Source organism: Styela clava, chromosome 9 (assembly GCF_964204865.1).
Source record: "Styela clava chromosome 9, kaStyClav1.hap1.2, whole genome shotgun sequence".
Lineage (NCBI taxonomy): Eukaryota > Metazoa > Chordata > Ascidiacea > Stolidobranchia > Styelidae > Styela > Styela clava.
The window spans coordinates 13,147,016-13,172,666 of record NC_135258.1 but is presented as its reverse complement, the minus strand read 5'-3'; the positions used below and the strand labels follow the sequence as shown (position 1 = coordinate 13,172,666).

The window sequence follows — 25,651 nt, the reverse complement described above, 5'->3', positions numbered from 1 at the left end:
TGTTCCAAATGTAATAGTACTTTATTCACTTTTGACTAATCTTTATTCCAACTACTCGATAGTCATATTTATTTACCGTATATTCCTGCATATAAGCCGACTCTACAAATCTTATCGTGAGAACTCAGCATGGTTCAAGTTGTTGCTGTTGGAATTAAGTTAACATAATGCCATTTCGTTGTAGTGCGATCAGAGTTATGCACGTATAAGCCGCCCCCTTAGCTTGTCAACTTTTTTTTAGTTTGAACTCGGATAGTTTGAGAGGATATACGGTACTTGAATCCATGTTTGAGGGTTTGTCAATTTAGGGATTGCTAACTTGTTGTGAAATGGAATTTGCAAGATTTCCATATATTATCAGTATTTCATGTTTGTTAATATGAGTGTTCATTTTTAATTCTATAATACAACCACAATCTATTTTGCAGGATCAGTATGAATTTGTCAATATGGCAATAGCTGAAATGTTTCGAGTCTATATGCAGATCAGGACAGTTTCATTTAAAGAATTTAACAATGGTTATCAACAGGTAATATTTGTTGTAATATTTTTTCCCATCATTGAAAATTGTTAAAAATAAATAATAAATTGTAGTATTGTACTTATCATCTACTTTTGAATCTGTTTTGGTGGTCCTTTAATGACATTTGTTATTTGTAACTGAGTGAATTTTTATCAAAAAATTAAATATAATAATTGACGATATCTGTATATTTTTAGGGCGACTATGTAAATGTCAACATTTCTTCAGCAACGTCAAATGGCATTGATAAGAAAAATGTAGCTGAATCTCAACGACCTACGGCACTGAGTTACGAAAACATTGATTTTCTCAGGAAACAACAAAACAAAATGAGAACCCTTGATAGGGGCCAAAAATTCAGCCATTCCCCAACAGAAGACGACACCCCCCCTGCCAAACCTAGTCGACCGGCTTTGGGTCGACCCATGTCGCAAATAACGGTCAATAATTCACAATCTACGTATACTAATCTCAACGACAGAAAACAAAGTGTTCCAGTCGTTAGCTCAAATCTAGCTAATGATCGGAAACCACCGTCACCCACAGTTACGCCAGTTACACCGAAACCAAGGGTGATGCAAAAAAATCAAAACTTGTTGAATAACTCGAATGTAAGAAGCCCAGCACATCCAAGAACTACGTCTGGTTCACAAATTCCAGGAAAAGAAATTGTTAAAGCTCCCCCACTGAGTACGAAACCCAAACCAGTAAAGTATGAATATTTTTTGTGTACTTTATACTGTCGTATGGTTACTAATTCACAAAAGAATATTTTTATATAAATAAATTGGATTTTTTGTATAATGAAGTAATTAACAATGCAAATAATGGATTTCTCGGAGCTGGAGATGAGCCAAAATATTCTCCAACCAAGCGTCAGAGTCAAAATTTTTGTCAATCAGAAAGTCTGGAGTGAGTCTGTAGCGGAGTGAGTCATTTTCGACTAGCTCAAAGTATGGTGCAGAATTCTTTCAACTCCACAGACCTATTGGCAATAAAGTAACTCTCAAACACAGACCAATTTGATCCACAATACATTATTTATTCCGATCGAACCTTGGTTACCTCTTTCTTCAACATTGTCCCTGATTCAAGCAATCTTCTCTATTTCAGACCTGAACCATCAGCTAGAAAGCCAAATGCGAGTCCACCCATAAAGCCACCAGGTAAACCGACATTACCCAGTCAAGTGCATGTAAAAACTTCGAATGATTCTTCTAGCACGAAATCAAATATTTCTTTTTCGTTGATTTTGCCTCAGAACAGTGATCAGAAATCACCAAAAAGTCCTCACCCTCAACCTCCGAAAAAACCGCCTTTGTTGAAAGCCCCCAAATCTCCCAAAAGCCCAATTTCTGATAAAGTACACCTTTTCGAAACAAAGGATATTAAAACTCCAAATGTTGCCCTGAAACCAGTCCCTAAAAAGCCTGCGATGAAAATTCAAGAAACTATACTGCACATCACAGAAGAGGGTGATGTTGACAATGATACAGACAAAAAATCTCCAATCTCAGATAAGGCCAAGTCTTCTCATCCTCTGACAAAAAAAACACCACCTGCTGTAATGCCAAAACCAAAAGCTACAAAGGTCATCATACAAGAGTTCGAAAATTCACAAGACCTGCCAAAGAAACCTATATTTAAGCAAACTAATCATGCCATGCGAAGCTCTTTGAAAGGCCGAACTGGATTACGACCCTACAGTCAGATTTTTGAGCAATCCGCAAAGGTTAATGAACAGAGTAAGTCTGGAATTTCAAAATCAGTTTTTGACTTGAACGAGACGAAAAAAACACGGTCAACTGTGCCACAAAAATCTACCATCGTTAGATCAGCCTCAGTAAGTGAAATGGATTCAAAAGTGCCAAAGTCATATGAAAATATTGGTCCGAATAGATCGAAAAATAACCCTAATCGTCACAACGAAGACGTTGGAATCAAAATGTTTCCAATCCAAGGTAAAAGCTACACTCAAGCTGATGCCAGTTACGGAGCGGTCTTTGTTGCAACAACAAAACCTGAAACAAAAGACTCGTCAGAATTTCCACCAACTAGAAGAGAGTCGGTTAACCTTAGAGTTGCGACTCCCAAGCCTTATATTAAGCAAAGTCTGTCTCCTCACAGAGGTGACTTCGCGAAAAATGTCGACTCATCTGCGAAAAAAGCATCAGAAAACAAAGTGACGGCGTTACCTCCTGCTTATGAGAATACAATCATTCTGCAACAAACTAACAAACAGATTTCAACAAATCATATTGTTTCTAATGACGCAGATCATAAATATGTTAATACTCAGTTCGGCGATACGGAAACTGACAATGACAGACAGTCACCAGAACAATTGAGTACTGTGATAAAAGTCCTGCCCCAAGCCCCTGATAAAAACCTTAAACCTGGTAGTACTTCATCTATAACTCCCCCCAATGCCCCAACTCAAAGTAACAAACCAACCAACGTGGCAACGTATGAAAACACTGAATTGCATGGTTGTGTTCATTCTACTGATAATGAAGGTCAGGTTTTATTTTGCTTTTTTTATTCTTATTTTGCTTGTTTGCTAGCCACCTTTGAAAAAAATTATACATGGTGACGCAAAAAAAAAGAATCCGTAAATTTCTGTGAAAATAGGTAAAATTTATTTAACATTTGCATACTTATGTGTGTGTATGATTGTACCCATAGATTTCAGTGATCTAGGACGCTTTGCATGAAAGTTATTTTCTCTCTAGAATATGTTCAAAATAACCTGTTTTGTTCTTTTGGGTCACCATGTATGTTTCCAAGCATAGGTAAGTAAGATGGATGTAGGGATTCAAATACATTCGAAACTAGTTAGATTAGATGTTGCTCAATTTTTTTGCATTTCGATTTAGAAAGATTTGTTTCTGAATTTGGTCATTTTGACTGTCAGTCAGACGACAAAAAAATAAACTTTGTTTTCTACACTGTAAAAAAAGACAATATTGATCCCAACAACATTCTTATCCCAATGATTCTGTATCACCAAAATTTAGTTTTCATGAATTTGTGTAAATGTGGCTTGTGTAAAATTCTACAGTGAATCACCCTGTTAAAGCAATCTCTAAATTAACATATATTATCGTATTTATATATGTAAGCTCTTGTTCTCATAAAACTCTTACTAAAGCATATACCGCCTTTGATTTACGGCAGTTTTTTTGTTAATGCTTAAATTTGCATGAAAAACTTTAAAATGCTTTTTTGAGTTGGTTGTTATGCAAGTAAAACTTTCTGACCTGAACTTCTTGATCTATCCACAAATAGCCTGTAAATAGATTTTTTTGTTTGCTTGGTTGTTTTTTTTTGAAACAATTTTGTATTGGTTATATTCTTGGATTGAAAATCATTCTACTTTTTTAAAGAAGTGATTGTGGGTTGGAAAAATACTAGCACATTCTGTCTTCTTAAGTCATTACCAATTTCTTGTTTTTTAAGTTTTAATCATAGTTACATATGATCCTATAGTAAGATATATAGCTAGGGAGCTGGAGGGAGAGCCTCTAGCCATGACATTTTGGTGGAGCCCAGCTCAGCCTCAGAGCAGGAACTGGAGCCGGGGCCACTGTGATTTTGACCCAGCTCTTCAGCCCTGAATATGACATACAGATACATGCCTTATTTTGTTTTGAAAGGCAATCTGAAACTGATTGATTGATTTTGTATGAGACCATTTTCTCTGAGCAAGTCTTTGTAAGGCGCTGGCTTTTGTGAGGGACATAATTTTTTTAGTACAACATTGCTGACCTAATTGACCTAATCTCGACCTAATTTTATGCTTGATCGGGGAAAATGTTAGGGGATGTTGACGAGGGCCACACTGAATGTTTTGCGGGCCGGGTCACCTGTTTAACCCCCCTGCTTTATCTTAACCAGTTAGGCTTATTCGGTGTAGCAATGTGTGGTATACCTGCTGGAAAACCCTTAATTTTACTTAATTCTTACCTATATATCAGGGGTGGGCACAATTTTTTAGTATAAGAGCCGCATGCTGCAAGTCAGAACTTTAAAAGAGCCGCAGAGTTTAAAAACAATAAATAGATAAACAAAGCAGCTATGCTCAAATATATGCCCAGTTTGAGCTCATTTAATTTGTGTTTCTGTATTGCCGATTTACGAGGGTAGTCTCGTAAGAAGTTTTCATGATTCGTTTCACGGTGCCGTTTAACATTGCTGACTTTATTCTAATTATTCTGACTTAGTAGCTTATGGCAGATTAACCACAAAAGTTTATTCTCCTGACTGGTAAATGCGTATTCTTCTTCCCATTCTGACTTGACAACTCTGTTTTCATCTCCGTACTTTCCTTTCGTAATTAAGAACATATCACAGAGTAACTCACACTAACTAACCGCAATCAAGCTGCAATACCGCCGGCGCCAACGCATCAATAAACATTGACCATTGTGACGAAAGATTTGCTGACTTGACTGACTTAAATTCAACGCTACAGCGATTTTCATACTAAAACATAATTTGTCTCAATCATTGACGAAAACTTCTTTACGACTTTTAATAAATTAAAAAAGTTCACATTAAAGTTTTTCTCTTAGTTGAAATTTGGATAATAATTTATGTTAGTGAGAAGAGCCGCACAAAAAGTCTGGCGAGCCGCGGTGTGCCCACCCCTGCTATATATTTACTACTATTTTTTTAAAGTCAATAATATTATATTATAATATTAATTTAATAATATAAATATACTCAGTTATCCTTTGTTAAAACTTTTTTTATCCAATTTTTATTCAATATATAGGGTCAAATTCGAAACCAGAAGAAACGAAGAAAAGAGCTCCACCTAAACCTCAACGCTCAATGAGGAGGCAGAACAATCCACATATTAAAAATGTTGTAAAAGGTGATAACTGTATCTTTAATTTAGATTTATGTTAAGGCCGAATAATATATTTTCCCAAAAAAGTTTATTTGAAAAATTATTAGAAAGAAATATGTGCTCCATAACATTTAAAAATTTACGTTTTCTTCACTGTCTTTAAACAGCTTTTTCAAGTTTAATAACCCTTTGGGTTAAAATCCTATATATAAGCTACTATGCATATTTTGTAGTGATGTGAGTATTTCACAATAAGCCCAATTTTAATTCACCCGCATACTTTCACTGGTGCCTAAAATGTGTAGCCCGCACTTTCAGGATGTGGGCCAAAATTATATATTTTCTATGATATAATTCAGGGCGATCCAAACCTCGGCTCGCCGACACCTTCCGTGCGGCCCGCAGAACAATTATAGCGTGCACTAAATTATTGGCCCTTTTCCTAATCCCGATGTCGGGATTCATGTTTGTTAAATTCACAGAATTTCAATGTTGTATCTATAAACGTCAAGGCCGTGCCAATATGGGAATGACATCCTGTGATCGGTACAAGGAGAATGGATTGTCTTGTGTAGACAGAACCAAGCCGATGGGATGGGTCGGGCTTTTTATCTAAACTTCGTACCTTAAGCTCGCGATACGATAGCACCAGGCCTGCTCACGCTACAAGTAATAAAATTAGTCAAATATAACAATTCATCATACAATGAGTGTAAAAAAAGGTGACAGAGGTAAACTGTGAGGAAACGTATTTCCTAACTCACAACAAGTGTTTTCAAGTAATATCCGTCACGAAAGAATATAATTTAAAATGACATTGCAAAACCAAACTCGAGAAAAGATACCGAAAATACCACAGAATTTCTTGGGAAGGAATATCAAAATAACTAAAGGATTTATATATCTTCCCTAAAAACTGATTAGAACTGCAAACTCTCATTTCTAAATATATGTAAAGTGAGTAAACTCGCGATGTTTTGATCACTTTTGGGTTCTCTTTGACTGCGGCCCGTGAGACATCCTCAAAAGTTTTTGCGGCCCGCCAACCTTGGACCGCCCTGATCTAATCCAAGTTGGGCTGTTATACTGATGATGCTTCAACCGAGGAAGTTGAAAGTTCTCAGTCTTAATGAAACAAACCGGTCATGTGAATATTTGGTATTTGAAAATTTCAATTGTTTTATAATTAACGTCTTAGTACATAATGTTGCTAAATTGATAAAAGCATTACAAATAGTACAACTCCCAAGGATATGAGTCTGATCCCAACTGAAACATCAATAAAAAACATGTGGAATTCTAATTCCACATCTCTGGATCTCTGTGTATTTCAACAGAAAACTTTTTTTGTGTTTTAGATGATCCACCATCGAAAAATACAGCGACTAAATTTCAAAAATACAACAAAACTAATTTGTATAATGAAGTTGTGTTGGGTGATTCTCCAAGTGAAGGTATGTGCATTGTAATTTTTTATGATTTTTTTTTTGATGAAACTGTTAGATAAAGATGTCTAGATTTAAATTACCCTCTGCAGTTATTTAAATTTATCTTTTTTTTAAAAGTTGTTTGAAACATTAAAGAAAGCATTTAAGGTTCTGATACAAGGAAGTACCAAAATAGAGTTATGTCAGTATTGAAGTGAAAATAAGTGTCAGTATACAATGGAATTTCATTACATTCCGGGAAATTTATATATATACCATACATTTACAGTTTGAATTTTTAAAAATAACCTCATTGCATATATATCATGTGCCCATAAAGTCTTTTCATAATTTAAAAAATTTATCATGATCAGATCAATTTTTTTTTTAAATTAAAAATTTTAAATCTTTAAATTGAAATAGACTTTATGGACACCTTATGTCGACGCATGAAATCCAAATTGGGCTAAGTCCATTTTTCTAGTTTTGAGAAAAACGCAAAAAACTTTTTTTATTTTTCCTTTTTTTTATTTCTCTAATACCTTACATCGAGGATGTCTAGTTTTTATGGTCCACCAAAGTTACAATGAAGGCCATATTTAGATGGTAGATGGTATATTTAGATGGACACCTTATGATTTTTGTAGCCTATATATAATTTCAATGTCCTTTAAGTTTAACATAATTCTATCCCGTCCAATGTCTGTTTTTCCATTGCAAAATGAATGGCAATGTCTATCTTTATCCTCATTCTTCAGTCTACATGGTATTTTCCTCATTTTTATTTACATGAAACATCATTATCTTCCTTCATTGTTGTCCGCCATGAAATTTGAATTTGGGTAATTTGTATGAGTCAAATCATTTGTCGCCTTCATGATTGAAGTGTTTACGATTTCATACAAACACGCAACCGCTTTATCATTAGTCTAATCTTTGGCAATAGGGTATACAAGAATATAGATAGGAAGGATTTGATAATTTTACCTCAGATCTCATTAAAATTAATTCTATTCAGAGAAATTTTTTGACAATTAAAATAATTATATAAAAATTTCATTCTTGCAGCAAAATCAATAGTTTATGTCTTATTGAAAATAAAATTTGAAAAAATAGGAAGTTAGTGACTCATTATAAGAAAAGTCAATTTAACCAACTGATTTGAAGTATGTCTGCTTTAACAAGTGCCTATTTATTAGGATCATTCTTGCTGTATTATATTTTCTGTAACAAGAGAGCAATGCTCAATTATATGGACATGAAGGCCAAAACGAAATACCTGTATAATTGATAATGAGAGAAAGAACTTGGATTCGAATCACCACCATCAACCACAATATAATAAGAAAACGACCCATAGGTCCACTTCGTGTCCAATGAAGTAGTATTAGAATCTAGATGTTGGCATTGTTATTATCTATCAAGCAGTAGGCAATTATTCATTTTCAGTTATTGCTGCCAGTAGTCAGTTTCGGTTTCCCATTACCATTTTTTACATGTTCTGACAAAATATCATTAACAGACAGCGTTGAATAGCCTGTATGTATGTAATTATGACTAATTTCAATTTCTGGAAGCTACCCCGACAAGATAGAAATTTTGATACCTACGGTAATTAATGTGTCATTATTAGTTGCATATGCCTTGTGAATAATACATTGGACAAGTGATCAGAATTAGAATAGTTCCAGTACTGAGAAACAGCAGAAAGCAAACAGTATATGAAGCATTGTTTTCTCAGATTAAACATGGTTTCAGAAAGTTGCCTATACTTAATTAAATGCTTTATATTATTCAGTATAATACATTACATACAGTACATAATAATACATCGTCATCATAGTAGATCTTGGTAGCTGTTTGTTGTGTATTTAGATCTATTTTAGTATTTGCAGATTAAAATTTCAACAGCAGGTGTCAAGGTTCTTACTGTCTGTATGCGGGTATTATAAGATTATATATTGTGAAATAGAAAGCAATGTAATGTGTTATCTAGGATTGTTTTTCATGGATTATATAAATGATATTTGAAGAAAAGGATTGTGAATTTTAGTAAATTGATAAGATATTTCATTATTTTTTAAAGCATTGCTGAAATTGTATTTTCAGTTGTTATTGTTCAATTCTTAACCCATTTTTTATACTACTTATTTATATACTTTTCTCCGAACAAGGCATGCACAAGCAGCCACTGCTAGTTTTTAAGTCACCCATTCTATAACACGCTGGGTTAATAAATTAACCCTTCAACCATGTTTAAATTCTAAATTGCTGAATCTATGAAGTTCATCTTCCTCATCTTAATTCAAGCACCAAACTGATTTAGTATTTTACAAGATAATTAAAAGTTTTCAATAATTGCGCTCCCATCGAAGAGTAATTACAGTTGCTTTTTACTTCCTTGTATTAAATTTGAATTTTTATTGCCAGTTATATTAAATTGTTTAAATATTACTGATTATTTTATTTCCATGATGCAGTGTTAGGCACCATACAAATATAGCAGTTATATAGAGATATAGATATAGAGAGTTTTATTTTATAGCTGTTTAATAATATGGATGTATATGCGCATGTAAACAAGAATCCTGTTCCAAAATATTATCAAATTATAGGTATGAACGTATGAAATATTTTATGAAATTTACAGTCGTTAATTTGGCATTTTACATTTCAGTAATGTTTGAATTATAAATTATTACTTTACGTGTGCATTCATCATATCTCGGGCCAGAAGCCTATTGATTTTGGGCGAATTATGTCGTATAATTGGCAAGTTATTAATTAATTAGTGATGGGACACAAGGTGTCCCTATGGAGTAAGAGCGCTGTTTTGGGGGATCCCCCAACTTTCGATCAATAAGTCTTCGGTCTCTGACCGATATTCTCGTTTTAATATTGATACTTATTTATGTCGCATAATTGGTTGCGTGCATGGGATTAAATTGTATGAGGCAAATTGAATTTCATTTTAACTAAAATATTGTGGGGAATTGATTGGTAAATCATGGTTTGTACAAAAACAGTGGATCAATTTTAGATACTGTCTGTATTTTTCCGTTTGTTCGTGACTTTATTCATATCTTGCAGAATATAGAAACTCAATATATCAAAATTTGATCAAATTGTTCGTTCATATACTGAGAATTATATCTTTCATGAAACATTTTCATGAACATTTTCATTTTTGTAACAACTAAAATATTGCAAAAATAAAATCAATTTTTCAGCATATACTGAATGAGATCTGACGTGACCATAGATAACACTTTTTAACATTTTTTGGGTCAGAATACCAAATTTGTGTAATTTTATTTCAACCCTATAATTTTCAAATTTTTAGTTCAAACTGTATTTATCGTTTTTTTTTTTTTAGAAAATTCTCAATTTATTGATGATGCATATGGAGAAATAAATGATGACGTTAGTGTGCAAAGATCTAACTCAAATACAAGTGGTAATGTACTTAATAATATTATATTACATTATATTTTGTTTGGTGTTAACAAATATCAAGATAAACTTATGGGAATAAGGATAGGTTATAGGTGTGGTCTAATGGTTGGCTGGACTTGAGACATATGACATATCCTACTGATCATGTCTATAGCTGTTGGAATATTACACACCAATACTAACTTGTGGTTGTTAGTGTTATTTGCTTTGAATCAAAAGATACTAATGATACCTATATAATTAATTAAGATAGACATCTTAGATTCAAACCGTCTCATGCCTGCCACATCACTCATGGTGTAACCAGAGAAATTTGAACAAAAATGCGGAACGTTGACATTTTCTTCATTCAATATGTTAATATATTTTATGATATGAAAGTGCTATTATGTTAAAAGTCGAAAGAAAATGTACCAGCATTTTCCCTGCACTATTTATGATTTTGTGTTTTTAAATTATTAAGGATCAAGTTGATATTTACATTTATAACTTCAGTCATTTTGTGAGGCACATTGAAGGATATCAACTCAACTAATACTATTAATACTAAATCTCTTCGATTGAATTCAAATAATCAGATACGATTGGCTTTCAAATATTTTTCAACTCGAATGAACTGTTTTCTCCTGCACTCTTGGAACCGGCTTCTCCTAAAACGTTTTTTCAATATGATACATGATGTAGAGCTCTCAAACATTTATTGTCAGAGTATCTATCAATTTTTTTTGCAAATCCTTTTTTTTCCAAGTTTTCCAGTTATGTGGAATTCACTAGGCTATTCAGTAGCTGTTTTCTTGATTGCGTTGACATGAGCTGCTATTGTACACTATAACTCCTTATCATCTCGGTATCTCTTGGCATTTTAGTGTTTACCCGTAACTTTGCTCAGAGATAAGTCCCCTTTGTATCTGAGCGGGTGCATGTGACCTTGTTATGAGTAAATTTCCTTAGAACAAATTGAGTCATCGATACTGATGAGTTTTCCTAATGAGGTTCCACACAATCAAGTGTGATAATGTCACAAGCAATCAGATAAGGATTTCTCATTGAATATTCTGTATGTTCACACACAGTGAAACTGAATAAGGGCCTGAATAAACATCTACTGATAATAAGTAAAAAGGTAATATATGTTTTGGAAGGACTGTAAGGGCGCCTCCTACCCAGCACTGCATACCCAATATATTACATTTTGGGTGTCTGGTAGGTGATTTCAACCAGTGTTGGTTAGTAGCCATGTCGAGTCACAGGTTGTCCAAGTCTGAGTTCAAAGTTGAGGTGATCACTGGGTTAAAACTCACTCGCAGTTAGTTGATGACTCTTCGCTAAGTGGGGTTTAGAGTCCAACTCGATTATTGTGGAGAACTGGCACCGTCTCAACACTGATTAAAACCCAATTCGAGTGGATAACTCACGCTGTCCCAAAAATGATCAAAATTCGATTCGAGTGGATAACTTGCGCCGTCTCAACACTGATTTACGTGAAATTTTCAGCTTGGAACACCAGTTTGGTTCGGCCCAACTTTCTCGCCTTTCAATAACTAAAATTATTTTATATTCAGCTGATATCAGTCCATCTCCGCAACATAGACGTTCTGCAACTCCACCAAGACTTCCTGTTAGAACAGCTGAATCTCAAATCGTTCTCACTGAAGCCGCTCGTAAGTTTATCTTAACTGGAAAACTAAATTGGATTATAGATGCTTTTCCATGAAATTTATTTAAATTTGAAAAACATACTTCTAGAGCCAAAATGACTATGAATTAAATGAAGTTTGATTTGTCTTGAATTGATTGTGAACAAATTTCAGTTGAAGAAAAATTTTGTCAGAATTCGGAATAACGAAAAATTTATCTCCAGTTATTCAACCTCCAATATATATTTTGCTCTTTAATTTCCTTATTAATAAACTGTAAGATATTAAAAGCTGTATGTGATATTACTCATTTGACTTTAATCAAATTGTCATCACACTACCATATTGTGCGTTCACATATCAAAGTATTTTAAGATCCTATATGCAACTTTCTCCTTTGTCATTGCTTGCATTGATATTGATTGTATGTATTTATTGTGGAACTTACGTCTTTATAATTATATTAGTAATGTATAAATTGAAAATTTATTGATTGAAATATGATATTAGGTTGGCCAAATTAATTTAAAGCATCCAGGTTTCCAGTGCATTTCATTTGTTACATGCTCAACTCGAATGAAGAAATGCCAAAATAATTGGCAGCTGGCAGGCAATGCTGAATTGGAAAGATTACAGTTTTCAAAATTTACCTAACAGTGCCTGCTTGTGCGGAGCCTTGTTTAGAGCTGCAAACTTGAAAATCAATTTAAATATGCAATTTAATACAATGCCCTATTTCCCCATGCTCAAAGCATACATGCTTGAATCATACCACTTGATATTATATTCAGCACAAAATTATGTTTAGCCTCAACAGTGTGGTGCATCACGCTAAACGATAGGAATACGCATACCCTGTGATGGTTGCAGCGTCGAATCACCTTGGGATAATTATTTGCGAGAGGATTTCTGGTCACCTCGCTCGCCGACCAGTGGTGATGACTTTACCTTACCCACCATCAAGTTCATGCATCTGAGACTAATAACTGGCCAACCAGTTCAATACCTGCCATGGGATGGCAACTGAACAAGAGGCCATGGTTCGCCATATGAATAATCCGTCTTATCTCCTTCCCTCTCCCCGACGATAAATATGTAAATTCGTCACTGACTGATGATCTTGTCTGGCATCAAAGACTTCTCTTTTGATATTGTTATTGTTAATGCTCCTATTATCATTATTTACAGCTGCTTTGCCAACAAGAACAGCAGATTCATATGTGACAATTGAAGGTGAGCTATGAAATAAGTATAATTCGTTATTGTTGTTGTATTGGACAGATCCTAAGTAAGAACATTAAGGAGTAAAAATTGTATTGTATGACATTCCATATTAAGTAAAGAATATAGTTTGAGAAAACTTTCCGCTTAATTCACACAAACTCTTGCTATCCTTTTCATTAACCACTTTCCAGAAGCAGAAAAAAATATGATTTGTTCAAAACTTTTTGCTCGTAGCAAAGTTTGCTGCGAAAGTTTAACATTCATGATAGTTACCTACTTTATGAACTTACAAACTTATTTAGATATTAGACGAAGGCGACTTCCACCGAGACCTTACTGGGGTACATGAGTGTGTTGACAATTTTCATTTGTGTGCATTTTATTGTTTTGTTGTAAATTTTTCTCATTAGCTTTAAATAAAATAAAGAGACACCTGCCTTTTATATTAGCTCAATTTTTCCACAATATGTCTCAATTAAATTAGTCCACATCATACTTTTTACAGAATCACTATTCGAAATCTTAAAAAAATTTAATATGCTAAGAAAGAAATATTCTTTTGATTGTTAAAGTTGAATGAAATAAATTAGGAAGGTTATATTGGAATAGTTTTTCACTGTTTCCAAAGATAAAATAGAATTTGGGCTTTCTGTTTGAGCATTTTTGTAAAAAATGATTGGTCAAGTTCAATTTGTTGATTCAAAGTTTTCAATGAACGTTGTGTGTACATTTTTGTTCTTGAAAATTGTTTCAAGTGTGGATATTTTGTAAAATTAAATTTTTTTCATCGCAAGTACAAAATGTATGTTACTGGCGTTATTTAAACCTATACATTTTTGTAGTTGGAATTATTGTACAATTCATTTCTTAGAAATATTCTTTACTTGTTTTGTAGTGCATGGGAGTTGAACTGTATATTTAATTTTTGGTTCTGAGTATGTAGATCATTGAATAGAACATATAAAGAAATTAGGATTATATAGAGAAAATAAATTTATCTACTTATTTTCTTACGTGAAAAAGTTTGCATGATGCAACACTCTTTAGCTGTTCACCCTTGTTGACATAAATCATGTAGCATACCTTTTGCAATTGTCCGATAACAAATGAAAAAATTTATACATAAATAAAAGAAATATACAGTATTTTACAGTTAATTTGAAATAATTAGGTATTATAGAAATATTCAGCCTTGTCCTCTTGCATTTATCACTTAATACTTCTGAAGTGCAACTTTCAGATCATTCAGTCCCTGATTATCTTATGGTCACTCCAACCTCCACCTGGCCCGGATATAAAAAATTAGTTTTCCTGTTCAGCCTATCTTGGGTAATTTTCCTATACATATTTCAAATTCGAATTTTAATAACATACTTCTTATAGATTCTGAGGAACAGCAGACTTATGAAGCTGTTGAGCAATCAAGTTTATCTTCACCAAGTCCTAAAGCTCCTCAAGCTGAGTGAGTATTTTTTTGCATTTCAATTTTTCATACCACTGGACCTTTAAAAAGTAGTTTCGATTGCTTCATTTATTTTGAGGGAATAGAACTTTCATTACACGAATTCATACTTATTTTTTTCGATTTCAGTTGTATTTGATTAAATTTGAACGAGCAAATAAAACAAGAGGTATAGAAAACAAAGTTTGATACCACGTATCTATCGGTTTTTGTATATTAAATACTTGTGGAGATTTCATTTGAATGTACACATGGAGCTTCTGGAAACAGTGTTCTTTTTTTTAATTTAGTTCGGGAAGACGACCCAGTGCTAATGTAGCTTTAGGAACCAATATCATAGCAGCCAAAGCAAAAGGATTAATGGAAAAGGTAGGTTGGGAAATTATTTTGGTTTTTGTTATTTTTTGCGTTCAATAACACTTATCAGAGATATTTTTTGAATTTGATGCGATTCTGTCACGCTAAACTTGAAGCATTATCACATGCTGGAATCTCAAAATACCAAAAAAACTCCTAATTTCAGAATATTATTGGATACATTGCATGCCCGGTGTTGTTGCCTGTGTTTAATACAAATTGTTAGCTAATAATGGTCGGTGATAACTGTACTAACTAATATATCCATATATTTTGTAAGAAATCTTGTAGTCCATTGTCATTTACAATGAGTAGATGTGCTGATTCAGCGATACTTATTGAGCATTGATCATGTGGTCCTGTGTTTAATACTTCAATAAATTCAATTCATAACAGTATGTAGAATCCCGAGCATTTGTTGTAGGTGCGAAAATGGTGATTTGTTATATAGTGAATGTGCTGACTGACACAACTTTAGAGTTAAGATGATTTTTTCGAATTTCACTATAATAATCTGCGCTGAAGCGTAATCAATTATTTTAGTATGAGGAAAATCTATATAGACCCAATCACAATTTTAACGGAGTGCCTAATAGAGTTAAAATGTATACACTTTGGCCTCAATGCTATCCTCCTCAAAACCCTTTTTGTAACCTATGATTACTGATTGATTCAAATGAAACTAATAAGTAACATCTCTCACACATGCATGTAGACGAGCAACGCTTTTTCAAAAGTTGGTGCAACAATAGGGAAATCAAAAGAAGGTGAGATAACAACTTACTGAATTGTAACAGATAATTTTTAAAATTGTGAAATTATGATTTTTTATAATGGTAGTAGTAGTCATTGAATGTACTAATTTGCATGAATTTGTTGTCTCATGGCATGAAGTTGTGTATTTTGTCTGAATTCAACAAATGAATTCAATCAAGTGATTGGAGCGCCAGACTCAACTGTGTTGCGTCGCAGGTTAACACATTTCGAGTAGAAATCTCTTGCCCTTGTTTGATGCCAAAACATAAGTGCTGAATAAAAAATATATATTTTTCAAGCGAATGCATATTAATAAACTTTCGAAGTATATTTTCATTAGTCTTCCCAGTAGTGAACTTGTATCAGCTCACATCACCCTTCTTTAACCATTTATTAGAGTATGACCCCCACCTGTCCCACGCTCTGGGGATAAAATTCAGTGACCTTTAAGATTTCTGCCATTAATTCAGATTACTAGTTGCTAGTCTCATTTCATTAACACCACATTTTGTATTTTATATGTCATATTTATTTCTTCACTTTATTTTGTATTCATATGTTCGCTACCATATTTCCTACATTTTACAGAAGTGAATTCTTTATTTCCATGTTGGAATCTGATTCTAGGAACTCCTTCTTTTACTGCAATTCTGTCATCTCGATCTAGATCTGTGCTACTGTCGTCTTTTTTGAATGATACTTTCTTCTTTTCCTTCCCACTTTTTTGTCTGAAAAACAGATCGCTCAGTTATTCAAGTGGGGCAGCCTGGTGTTCAAGGGTGGTGGCCTGCTTGTTGAGAGCTTGGTTCGGAGCGAAACAAGTACAAATATGTTGTTTAAATATGTTGTGAACTCAATTACTATGTGAACCATTGCCATGAAATATATAATATTTTACTGTTGTTAAGTAACCTGGCATTTGATCACAACAATATAGTCAATCTGATAGATTATGATATATTTCTTCGAGCTTGAATAATAGGCTATACTGTTCTATCCCTATTATATAGAAAAATCTTCTGTCACTGGGGGAGGCAGCATTTAGGGGGATATGTTCTTTTAATAACCTCTAATGTACATCTATAAGCAATATATATAGGGTAATTTGAATGAAAGCTTATATAAAACTTAGAATTGCAAATTTAATAAGCATGTTCTCACTTATCAGCAACTGAATATCTTGTGTTTTCTCTATCTTTTGTTGGATTGCTTTTCAAGATTCCTTTCTTTGCCATCCATTTCAAAGCATCATTCAATTCTCTGGATAGAAATATGATTCATATTGAAATTGATTCATTTGTTTGTTACGTAATTTGCTGATGCCAAGACATTTTTTTTCTATAAATTTTCACATCTCGTTCAAGCGTCCTTGCAACATGGCTCAGATATAGATTCAGATTTGAGAATTGTGAAATCTTGTTGTCTTTTGTTATTTTTTTTAGTTTTGCGTAGACTTCTCTCAGCGCTTTATTGAAGAGCCTCATTATGACAACACATTGTGCCTTCATTCAGATAGCTGTTCAAGTTGTGTGTGTATTCAATTATACAAAAATTATGATCAATTAATGTGGTTATCTGCACTCCATCAGATGTTAACAAGCACACTTTTACACAAAATACCTTATTCTCATATTATAATATTGGACAATTTGGGAAAAATCTTACACTAATGTCAGTTCTTTTTGTCCCCATTTCTCTTTTACGGTCTTCAGTATCGCAAGTGGATATGGTATACCCTTTTCCTCTAGTAGTTTTATGGATTGTAAAATTGCCCATGCTAAAGATGGCTTCTCTGTAGAAAAAAAATATGTGAATTTAATTTGGTAATGAAACAAGCCACAGAACTGACAAATGACAATATACATCTTGATTGTTGTGTGTTAGTGTTGATATTGAATTCAGACTTTGGAGCATTCCTAGATTCAGTTATAACCGATTCCAGACACCTATCTGGGACACTTAAAAAATTTAGTTTACAATGACTCACAATAAAAATGCTATCGCTCAGCCTCACAGTAATAAAGGCACTGGTCAAAAAGGCGAACGATTTAAAGCAGCGATAAGAGCAAAAATATTTATGGATTTTTACCTGTGTCTGCGTCTTTTTAAAAAAAGACTGTTGGATTGGGATTTGATGCTTGGTGGAAAAAAACTTGAGTGTTAACAAGGGCCACACTGAATGGCTCGGCGAGCCGGGTTGTGGCCCGTTGCTCACCCCTGCTCTAAAATACTTGTTATTGCAAAAATTTCAATATTTGTATGAGCTTTCCGCAATGTACTTACTTTTTTCTCTACTGATGAAAAGCCCCGGTCTATGTTTTCTTACATAAATCTTTTTTGAAAGATTGCACTTCGGCCTGTTTTTGGTTTTTTCTTTCATCCAGTGACGTATTTTCTTCAATTTTCTGTCAGTTTTCTTGCTTCTTTTCTCTAGTTTGCGGAATGAGCTTTTCCAACGACTAACACGATTTTTTTTCATTGTCTGCTTTTGTCGACGTTTTTCCTCGGATCGTGTCTGGACTATATTGTCAGCTCGTAGTTGTAATGACTTATAACCGAGATTAGTTAAGCTTTGTTCGTGAGCTTTATGTGCTTCATCCACCATCCACATTTTATATTTTTGGCTTCGTTTAGGCATTAGTTTTCCTTTGTTGTTAGTTTCATGATCTCGGTTTTTCGTTTTGCTGCATTTTTTCGCTTTGTGATGTCTGACTGGTTGTGACCATACCTTTCGTACTACTTGCGCTGCTTTTCTTCTCATTTCATACGAATCTTCCGAGCAACTGTTCGACAATGTCCTTCGATTTAATTTTTCCACGTCAAATTTTCCAGCGCTTGCTGCAGGATTGACTTTCTGCAGAATGCTTTTCCTTTGTCTCTTATGTTTTCTTTGATTTTTCTGGACATGGTTTTTTAGCATGTTCATTTTTTTCTGCATTATCCGCTTCATAAGAAGCGATCGTTGAGATGATTTTTCCGTCAAACGGTGCCTGCTTTTTTTCTTTTTGTGTCTTTGTGAAGGCACAGCAGCTTGTTTTTTCGAAGTCATATTGACCATGTCATGACCGGATAAGGTGTGTTCCCTCACCCATGTACTTGAAGGTGGAATATTTCGGACCCATTGTTTGCATCTGTAAATAGGTATTTATCTTTATTAACATAACCTAGTGTATACAAATCTCATTAAAACCTAGTAAAACTTAAATGATTCATGATGGTGAACTGATTTTTTGAATTATAATGGTTAATAAAATAATATATCATCTTTATATTTCATTTACATAATTTATTTATCACTTTTTTACGCTTTTAAATTTGCCTTTTTTGTGTGATATGAATGTTATTTTGATTCAGTCTAGATAAAAGTCGCAAAAAAAACTTAATATTACTAGATTTTAACCACGTGAATTTTGATAGAACCGAAAAAAATTCTTGTCACATGCCATTTACGCAAAAATTATGTCTCGGGGGAACTAATAATTGTTATTTACACAAAATAATTTTGTCGGAATTCACTTGCCTTGTACTTGGTGAATCTCTTGCTTTAATTTTAAACTTCTTCAATAAAGTATCTTTCTTATCATGAAGTTTTCTTCTATCTATGATTGCTTGTTGACTTGGTGTCCTCATTCGACCATTGCAGATATTTTTTCTGGACTTTTTTGCCAACCTGGATCTACTTTCGTATGTTGCCCTAGTAGTCCTTCCTGTTGATTTAACGTTGTATGAACATCGTTGTCCTGGCCATCTTGCATTGAACCGTTTAGCCATCATGCGCTGTTATTTGAAAAATTTGTGAATAGCTAGAAATAGAAGCAAAGGAAATTTTGCTGACAAAGTTAATGTCACAATACTTCATAAACAAGAAAGCAATGCAATATGAACACGGTGGTCTCACACGGTGAGGTCTGAGAGCACAGAGTTTGCAAAAAAGTTCTGTGGCCAAGCAATAGGAAGACAGTCGAGCTGTTTGAAATGAAAAATGTTCCTCTTAAATTGTAGTAATTCAGTAAAAAATAAAAATAATGGCTCCAGTACTTTACTGAGTAAATTCAAAAACTAAAGTTATGGCCTTCTAGAAACCATCCGAATCCGAATCCATTTTCGATTGAACCAGTGTTTAATATATATTAAACCACGTGAGAAATCTGATTTAAAATTGAAACAATCATGATCTTGCATTATTGCTTATCTTTTGTTTTAGATTTTCAAAACTATAAACATGTTATTAATTTTACCACACACTCATAAATAACAACACCCTAGCAAACCCGTTGTGAATTTGTGTACACTGATTTGTCCATTGCAAAAATTAAAATAAAGAAAACATAAATAAACGGTTTATAATGCTCAAAAGCACATTTTTTCCTATGATCAACCAAAAAATGTTTCTCAAAAACCTATCTTTTTAATATTCAAAGTATTGTACCTTTTGCGAATTTGATCTTGTTCTTCCAGATCCTCTTGATTCCCAAGCTTGTACTGCTCGTCTCATGTTTACGGATTTCGAAACACCTGCTTGTCTTGTTTTGTAGTAGTTAAACACTGTAAAAAAATAAACATATGTATATAAAATATTGATATAATAATATACTCAACCAAAATATTTCGTTCATATCTTCTCACCAGGAATATTACATATCTTGCGATAAATGCAGAACAAAAAATTTCAGATTTTCTATCTATGTTTATTTTAAGCATTGTATGTGAGAATACTTATGTCTTTAAAAAAGTGCAGATTTTCTATCTATGTTTATTTTAAGCATTGTATGTGAGAATACTTATGTCTTTAAAAAAGTATCAGCAAAAAAATCTAAACTAAAAATCAAACAGAATTTTGACTTTAATTGCACTACTGAATGTTCCACATACCTGGTGACAATGATTTAGTTGTTTTGCAAAGTTGAATAGTATTGACAATATTTCCCATCTATAGAGCTCTCTAACATTGCAGCCTACTTATCACATCTATTACCTATCCCTCCAAATATTAATTTTATTGACCTAAACTTTTTAACTCCCACTTCTTATGCTAGCATTTTGTTAACTGATTTTTCTTTTTTTTTGCAATTTGCAAAAATGTGATTATGATGTCATAGATGCAGTTTAATATTTGTGATGTAATAATTGTCATCTTGTGCATGCAGCATTTTGTGATTAACACTGTTTTTGCGATATTTCTCATTGAAAATTAAAATCAAACTTGGTGTATTTTGTTATGTATGATGTAATAATTGATTTTCATGCATGCTTCATTAATTCATTATATTATCAGTGTGATTTATTTGAGACTAACATTTTATGAGTCATAATGTTTGATTATTATTTGTGTGTTAAAATTGACTACATTTTGGTTACAATATTTCTTATTGGCTTTGATTTCCATCTTTCTTGTCTATGCTTTAAATAAATTCTTGACTTTCACAAATTGTGTATGGATAAATAATACATGTATAATATCATCCAACCGATGTAATTGAAGGTTTTCAACAATTACAGGTATGGTCAATGGCCATCACATAAAAAATCATGCTAGCAAAGTCATTCGATTTTTGCTGTGACTGAATGTTCTATCTACCTTCATTTATTCACCTTATACAATCTTTCAATTGAATTACATCTCTGGTCTGGAACTATATTAAATAGCTAGGATCATATCATTCAAACTTTAAATTCAGAGGATAGCCACGGATCTCCTCCCACCACAATGACAGACAGAACACCAACTTATGTTGCTACACCTGTGATTCATGGTGGCCAAGATATTAGTGAGTAGTAGTGTTTTTCTTTTTATATTCATTTGCTAAATCACCAAATTAGAACTTTGAATTGTGCAGGAACTCGTGCTGAGACTAAAAATTAACACTTTGGGGCAATTTTTCTGTAAATAAAGTAGGCAAGATCTCGACAGAACATTGCCTTATAAGTTGTTAATTGACCCACTGCATTATCAACATTATATCTCAACGATTTCACATATTTGTTGAATATTACGTCTATTATCATGAGTTACCGACAACTCCTATATTTGAATTGATAACGTTAGTTTATTTTGTGACTCCTTCCAGCATAAGATGAAATGTATTTTTTTATTATTGCGTTTTTTAAACATTTTCTCTGAGCGAGCTTCCGTATGCAAGCTGGATAAATAAAGTAGAGTGGTTCTTAGTTAGAAACAACTGCAACATTTTTGTTCGGTATTTTCCGAATCTAATTTATTATCCCTGGGTTAGGTAGTGGGCTGAAATCTTTACAGAGGCACCCAATGTGTCAATCACTGGATCATAATTTCCAAGTTCAAGTTAACTCTTTTTTATCTTCTACACATTATTTGATTCCAGGTTTTGGAAAACGTCTAAAAAGAAAAATCAAAGGAGCAAGAAATCAGAAATAAAGCATCCTAATGTTTCAAGGAGTGTTATTCCCAATAATTCGCTGTTTTTATTTTATTTTTTGTTTTGTTTTTATTTACATTTCACATTCTAAATCTATTCACATATTGTTAGCTTCGTTTTCTTTTGTTATATATTTGACCAGTAACAGATATCATGTACTAATTTATCGCCAGCCTCTTTCTTGAGGTTTTGTCCAGAGGTTCCATAGTTACTCATAAATCTAATTCAAGTGATCTTTCAATATCCATATTTCATATATCTTACTTAAGAATCAAGTGGAAGCAAGGGATATATAAAACAGTGAAATTAAAACTTATTGACCAAACTAAAACGACTCAAAGTATGTATGGATATAAATTTACCTGTTTGTGTTTTTATTTGTATTTTCACTCTGACATCTTCCACTTTTTAAAATTTCATCTTATGGTGATAAGCCAGTCGAACTTGTAAAACATCTTGCCATCTGGATTATTTTTTTGACCTGTAACTTGCCCATAACTTCATTTCTGGTCTTGTGTTAGGTCTAGTAAAATGAATTTGGTTTGTAATCGTTCTTCCACTATGTATTTTTTCTTGAATGACTATTTGATATGTACCTAATTATTTTTTTCTTGCGTCTCTGAGTGATCACTGATGTATATGAGTAATCAGCTGTATAAAAAATAGCTGCTATAGCTGAATCGCATTTAATAATTTTGACTCTACTGCAAGAATGTCAGCGTTCATTTATTTTGAATATCCTACACATAATCATAGGTGAAGTGTTCCTTGTTTTCTCAAAACAACTTTTTAAGTTTTGTCTATTTGGTTAAAACATATGGAAAAAATAAAATAGGATCAGACAATGTTGTCTGATGAATAATGTTCTGTTAGGGCATTCTTACATTGACTTAGTGTTTGTTTTTTGAAATACTAGTATTCAATATAAAATTATCAATTCTATATTGTTTGTAAAAAGCTTGTGGTTATAGTTCCTATATATAGCTAAAGAAAATTAGATAGTCTATATCATTTTTGCGTACTGCTGTCTTTTAAATTTTATCATTTTTTTTTTATTTACTTGAAAATTATTATTTCATAATGCTTTTACTTTAATTAGAATGTTTTACTTATAAAATAAGTTTATATTAACACTCAAGTCAAAATATAAAAAATAAATACAATTTACTAACATTTTACCATTATATACATAGGATATGGTGTCTCCAACCACTGCTCGTTTCTCACTGTTTATGTCTCAGTGAATGCGTATGCACCAACTGCAGGGATACTGCAACAAGAATCAAAACAGCTATATTGTTCAAATATCTTGCATTATATTTCTGCAAATTTATTCTGTAAAATTCCATCTTACCAAAGTCTGACTTTCTCGGACAATAAGATTACATAAATGACAAAATGAGTCTGACCTTGGTAAGGCAGAACAGGGCAGAATAAAATTTGTGAAAGTTTGATGCCAGATATTTGAACCACTAAGTATTCTTCTATATTTCTCCAAGTCTTGAAATGAAAAAAATCCTCCTTATTCATGTAATTTCATATTAAAGGGTGCTAATGTCGCTCATGTTATTACCAGGACACTGTACAACCTACAATAACAAATTTTGTTGAGTTGCAATAAAAATCAATCTCAAAGCGCAAATTGTGCTCGTCTCATTCTCAGCAAAGTTACAGTTCCTAATTGGGTTTATTACAAAATCATCAACTGCTATATTATTGCTATATATCATTGGCTTTTGTGCATTTATTCTAATTTGTTCAGTCCTATTTTGCTGTACTTTTTTTAATTTCAATTTACTATTTAATAATCCAGATATAAAGCTATATATATGTATGAATTTAACTATTGTATTATTGAAATAAGACATGCTCAGTGCAAATGGTATCCATTTAAAGATTTTTTCCCAAAGACTCGTATACTGTATTTAGGAAGTACTAGACTGCGCTACCTGTAACCTTTTTCTTATTATTTCGACCCCCAGTCCTAGTGATGTATAGAGTCCGATGAAAAATACTATACTAGTATTATTTTCTGGTTATGATAACTTCAAATGTTCACAATAGTTTAACTGTAAATTACATGTTATTAATATTTTCTATATAATAAATTTCTATATTGTATTGCTTGAATATGCATATTTTTCACTTTATTAGTCATCAAGTGGAACATTGTCGCATTGCATTTGAGCAAATTTATTTTCATTTTATATATGCTGTATGAAAATGCCAATTCATTTTATAGTTTTTTTAACTCCATTTTTGACTACTGGCCCACTTAAAGTTATAATTGTGTTCGAATTTCTAGAAAATGGAAAGCTTTTTTGTGGGTACTCCCGTAGTATGTGAGCCAAGATGGTGGACACCGTAACATGGTATGTGTACCAGGTTAGGGTTAGGCCATAATTTCAGTTACAAATACTACGGGAGTCATTTGGCTAGTCCCAAAACTCGTAATAGAACTTGAAGAGGGAAAATTGAAATAAAATTATGGCCTGATCCTAACCTGGTACGCATTCTACGATCCGGTGTCCGCCATCTTGGTGCACATACTACAGGTGCGCCTATTTGGGACTAGAAATAATCAAATATGTAACTTTCTCATTACATTGGATTCATATAGTTGGCAAATTTCGTATAATAATCGTCGTCTTCAAGTTTGTGAAACTATTTTTCCGCTTGGAATTTCTCTAAAAAAGAGCACGCACTGTTCCATATTTGGCAAGGATGATTTTACAAGAAAATTTCTTTTTGCCATAGATGTTTTAAGAGAATATAAACTACTTTTAAATTGAAAATTGCTGTAAATTTACAATAAACTCTCATTTCTGGTTAAATGAAAAAATCATTAGGCTTCATTATGCATTTCTTGGCTTTTTTGTACAATCATTGACTTATTAGTCTATGGTTCTCTATTTTATGGATGATGGTTTCACATGAACTGAAGATATAGTGTTTTATATTTCTAATATTCTTTTCTACTTTTCAAATAGTTTCTGGACCAAGATCTTGTTGATCTTTTGAAATATTCCTCTAATGTGTTTCTGCTTTATCATGAACACGACTTGATTCCACTGAAAAAATTATATTGTTTTGTCGAGTGTTAAAGATTTGTTCTGTAATGTATTGATATTTTAATTAATTAATAGATAATATTTGTTTCATAGAGGAGATATAGATAATTTGAATATTGTTTTATGCTAATATTGTGCAGTAACATGACATGCAATACTATGGTAAATTTTGTTTGGTTTTTGCTAGACCAGTTTATAGGAACGATGAAGGATAGATTTGAGGCATTATTCGAAGGCTCTTTCACTGCACTAATAATTGTATATGGAACTTGAAATCTTGATTTGCTATCTGTTTTTTTTTTCAATTCTGTCCTGTGGTATGAAGTTGGAAAACACATTCTTGTTGTTAGGTATGAACATTTCATTTATTTTTTTAGTCAATTCATGAATATCAGACCCATTGCACTACCACTCCTATACACAACACGGGTCTTTAACCTTCATTAATCCCTCCTCTACACCCTTTGGCAATTATAGGGTAAAATTG

At 32.8% G+C, this 25,651-nt stretch overlaps 2 protein-coding genes across 6 annotated transcripts in view; one reads left to right on the top strand and one right to left on the bottom strand.

Moving 5' to 3' along the window:
• LOC120339340 (uncharacterized) overlaps positions 1-25,331 on the top strand; it is a 43,720-nt gene extending 18,389 nt beyond the window's left edge. The window contains exons 10-23 of one of the 4 annotated variants that reach the window (XM_078116093.1): positions 429-530; positions 722-1,236; positions 1,638-1,690; positions 5,302-5,403; positions 6,738-6,833; positions 10,183-10,263; positions 11,825-11,923; positions 13,088-13,132; positions 13,426-13,464; positions 14,507-14,585; positions 14,876-14,954; positions 15,658-15,709; positions 21,377-21,466; positions 22,040-25,331. In XM_078116093.1, coding sequence (XP_077972219.1) covers positions 429-530; positions 722-1,236; positions 1,638-1,690; positions 5,302-5,403; positions 6,738-6,833; positions 10,183-10,263; positions 11,825-11,923; positions 13,088-13,132; positions 13,426-13,464; positions 14,507-14,585; positions 14,876-14,954; positions 15,658-15,709; positions 21,377-21,466; positions 22,040-22,092 — 1,485 coding nt within the window. In that variant the 3' untranslated portion in view covers positions 22,093-25,331. Of the gene's footprint in view, positions 1-428; positions 531-721; positions 1,237-1,637; positions 3,041-5,301; positions 5,404-6,737; positions 6,834-10,182; positions 10,264-11,824; positions 11,924-13,087; positions 13,133-13,425; positions 13,465-14,506; positions 14,586-14,875; positions 14,955-15,657; positions 15,710-21,376; positions 21,467-22,039 lie in introns of all 4 variants that reach the window. The other 3 variants (XM_078116091.1, XR_013477822.1, XM_078116092.1) reach the window with 3 other exon arrangements.
• Positions 16,205-20,828, bottom strand: LOC120339341 (uncharacterized). 2 transcript variants are annotated; one of them, XM_039407444.2, is made up of 7 exons: positions 20,571-20,828; positions 20,128-20,243; positions 19,219-19,475; positions 17,982-18,829; positions 17,364-17,490; positions 16,860-16,958; positions 16,205-16,426 (listed from the first exon to the last, which is right to left on the bottom strand). In XM_039407444.2, exons 1-7 carry the CDS (start codon positions 20,626-20,628, stop codon positions 16,240-16,242), a joined length of 1,692 nt encoding a protein of 563 aa, XP_039263378.2. In that variant the 5' UTR covers positions 20,629-20,828; the 3' UTR covers positions 16,205-16,239. The 2 variants fall into 2 exon arrangements, with proteins under 2 accessions (XP_039263378.2, XP_077972220.1); XM_078116094.1 differs by lacking the exon at positions 20,571-20,828 and having other exon boundaries at positions 19,219-19,501.
• Positions 25,332-25,651: the final 320 nt, after the last annotated feature.

What these genes read in the sequence shown, in the direction of transcription:
- LOC120339341 (XM_039407444.2), bottom strand. Translation starts at nt 20,628, where the DNA reads ATGGGAAATATTGTCAATACTATTCAACTTTGCAAAACAACTAAATCA. An exon ending in AGAGATTCACCAAGTACAAG is followed by an intron (nt 18,830 to 19,218) that starts GCAAGTGAATTC and finishes ACCTATTTACAG; the next exon opens with ATGCAAACAATGGGTCCGAA. An exon ending in TTTCATCAGTAGAGAAAAAA is followed by an intron (nt 17,491 to 17,981) that starts GTAAGTACATTG and finishes TTTTTTCTACAG; the next exon opens with AGAAGCCATCTTTAGCATGG.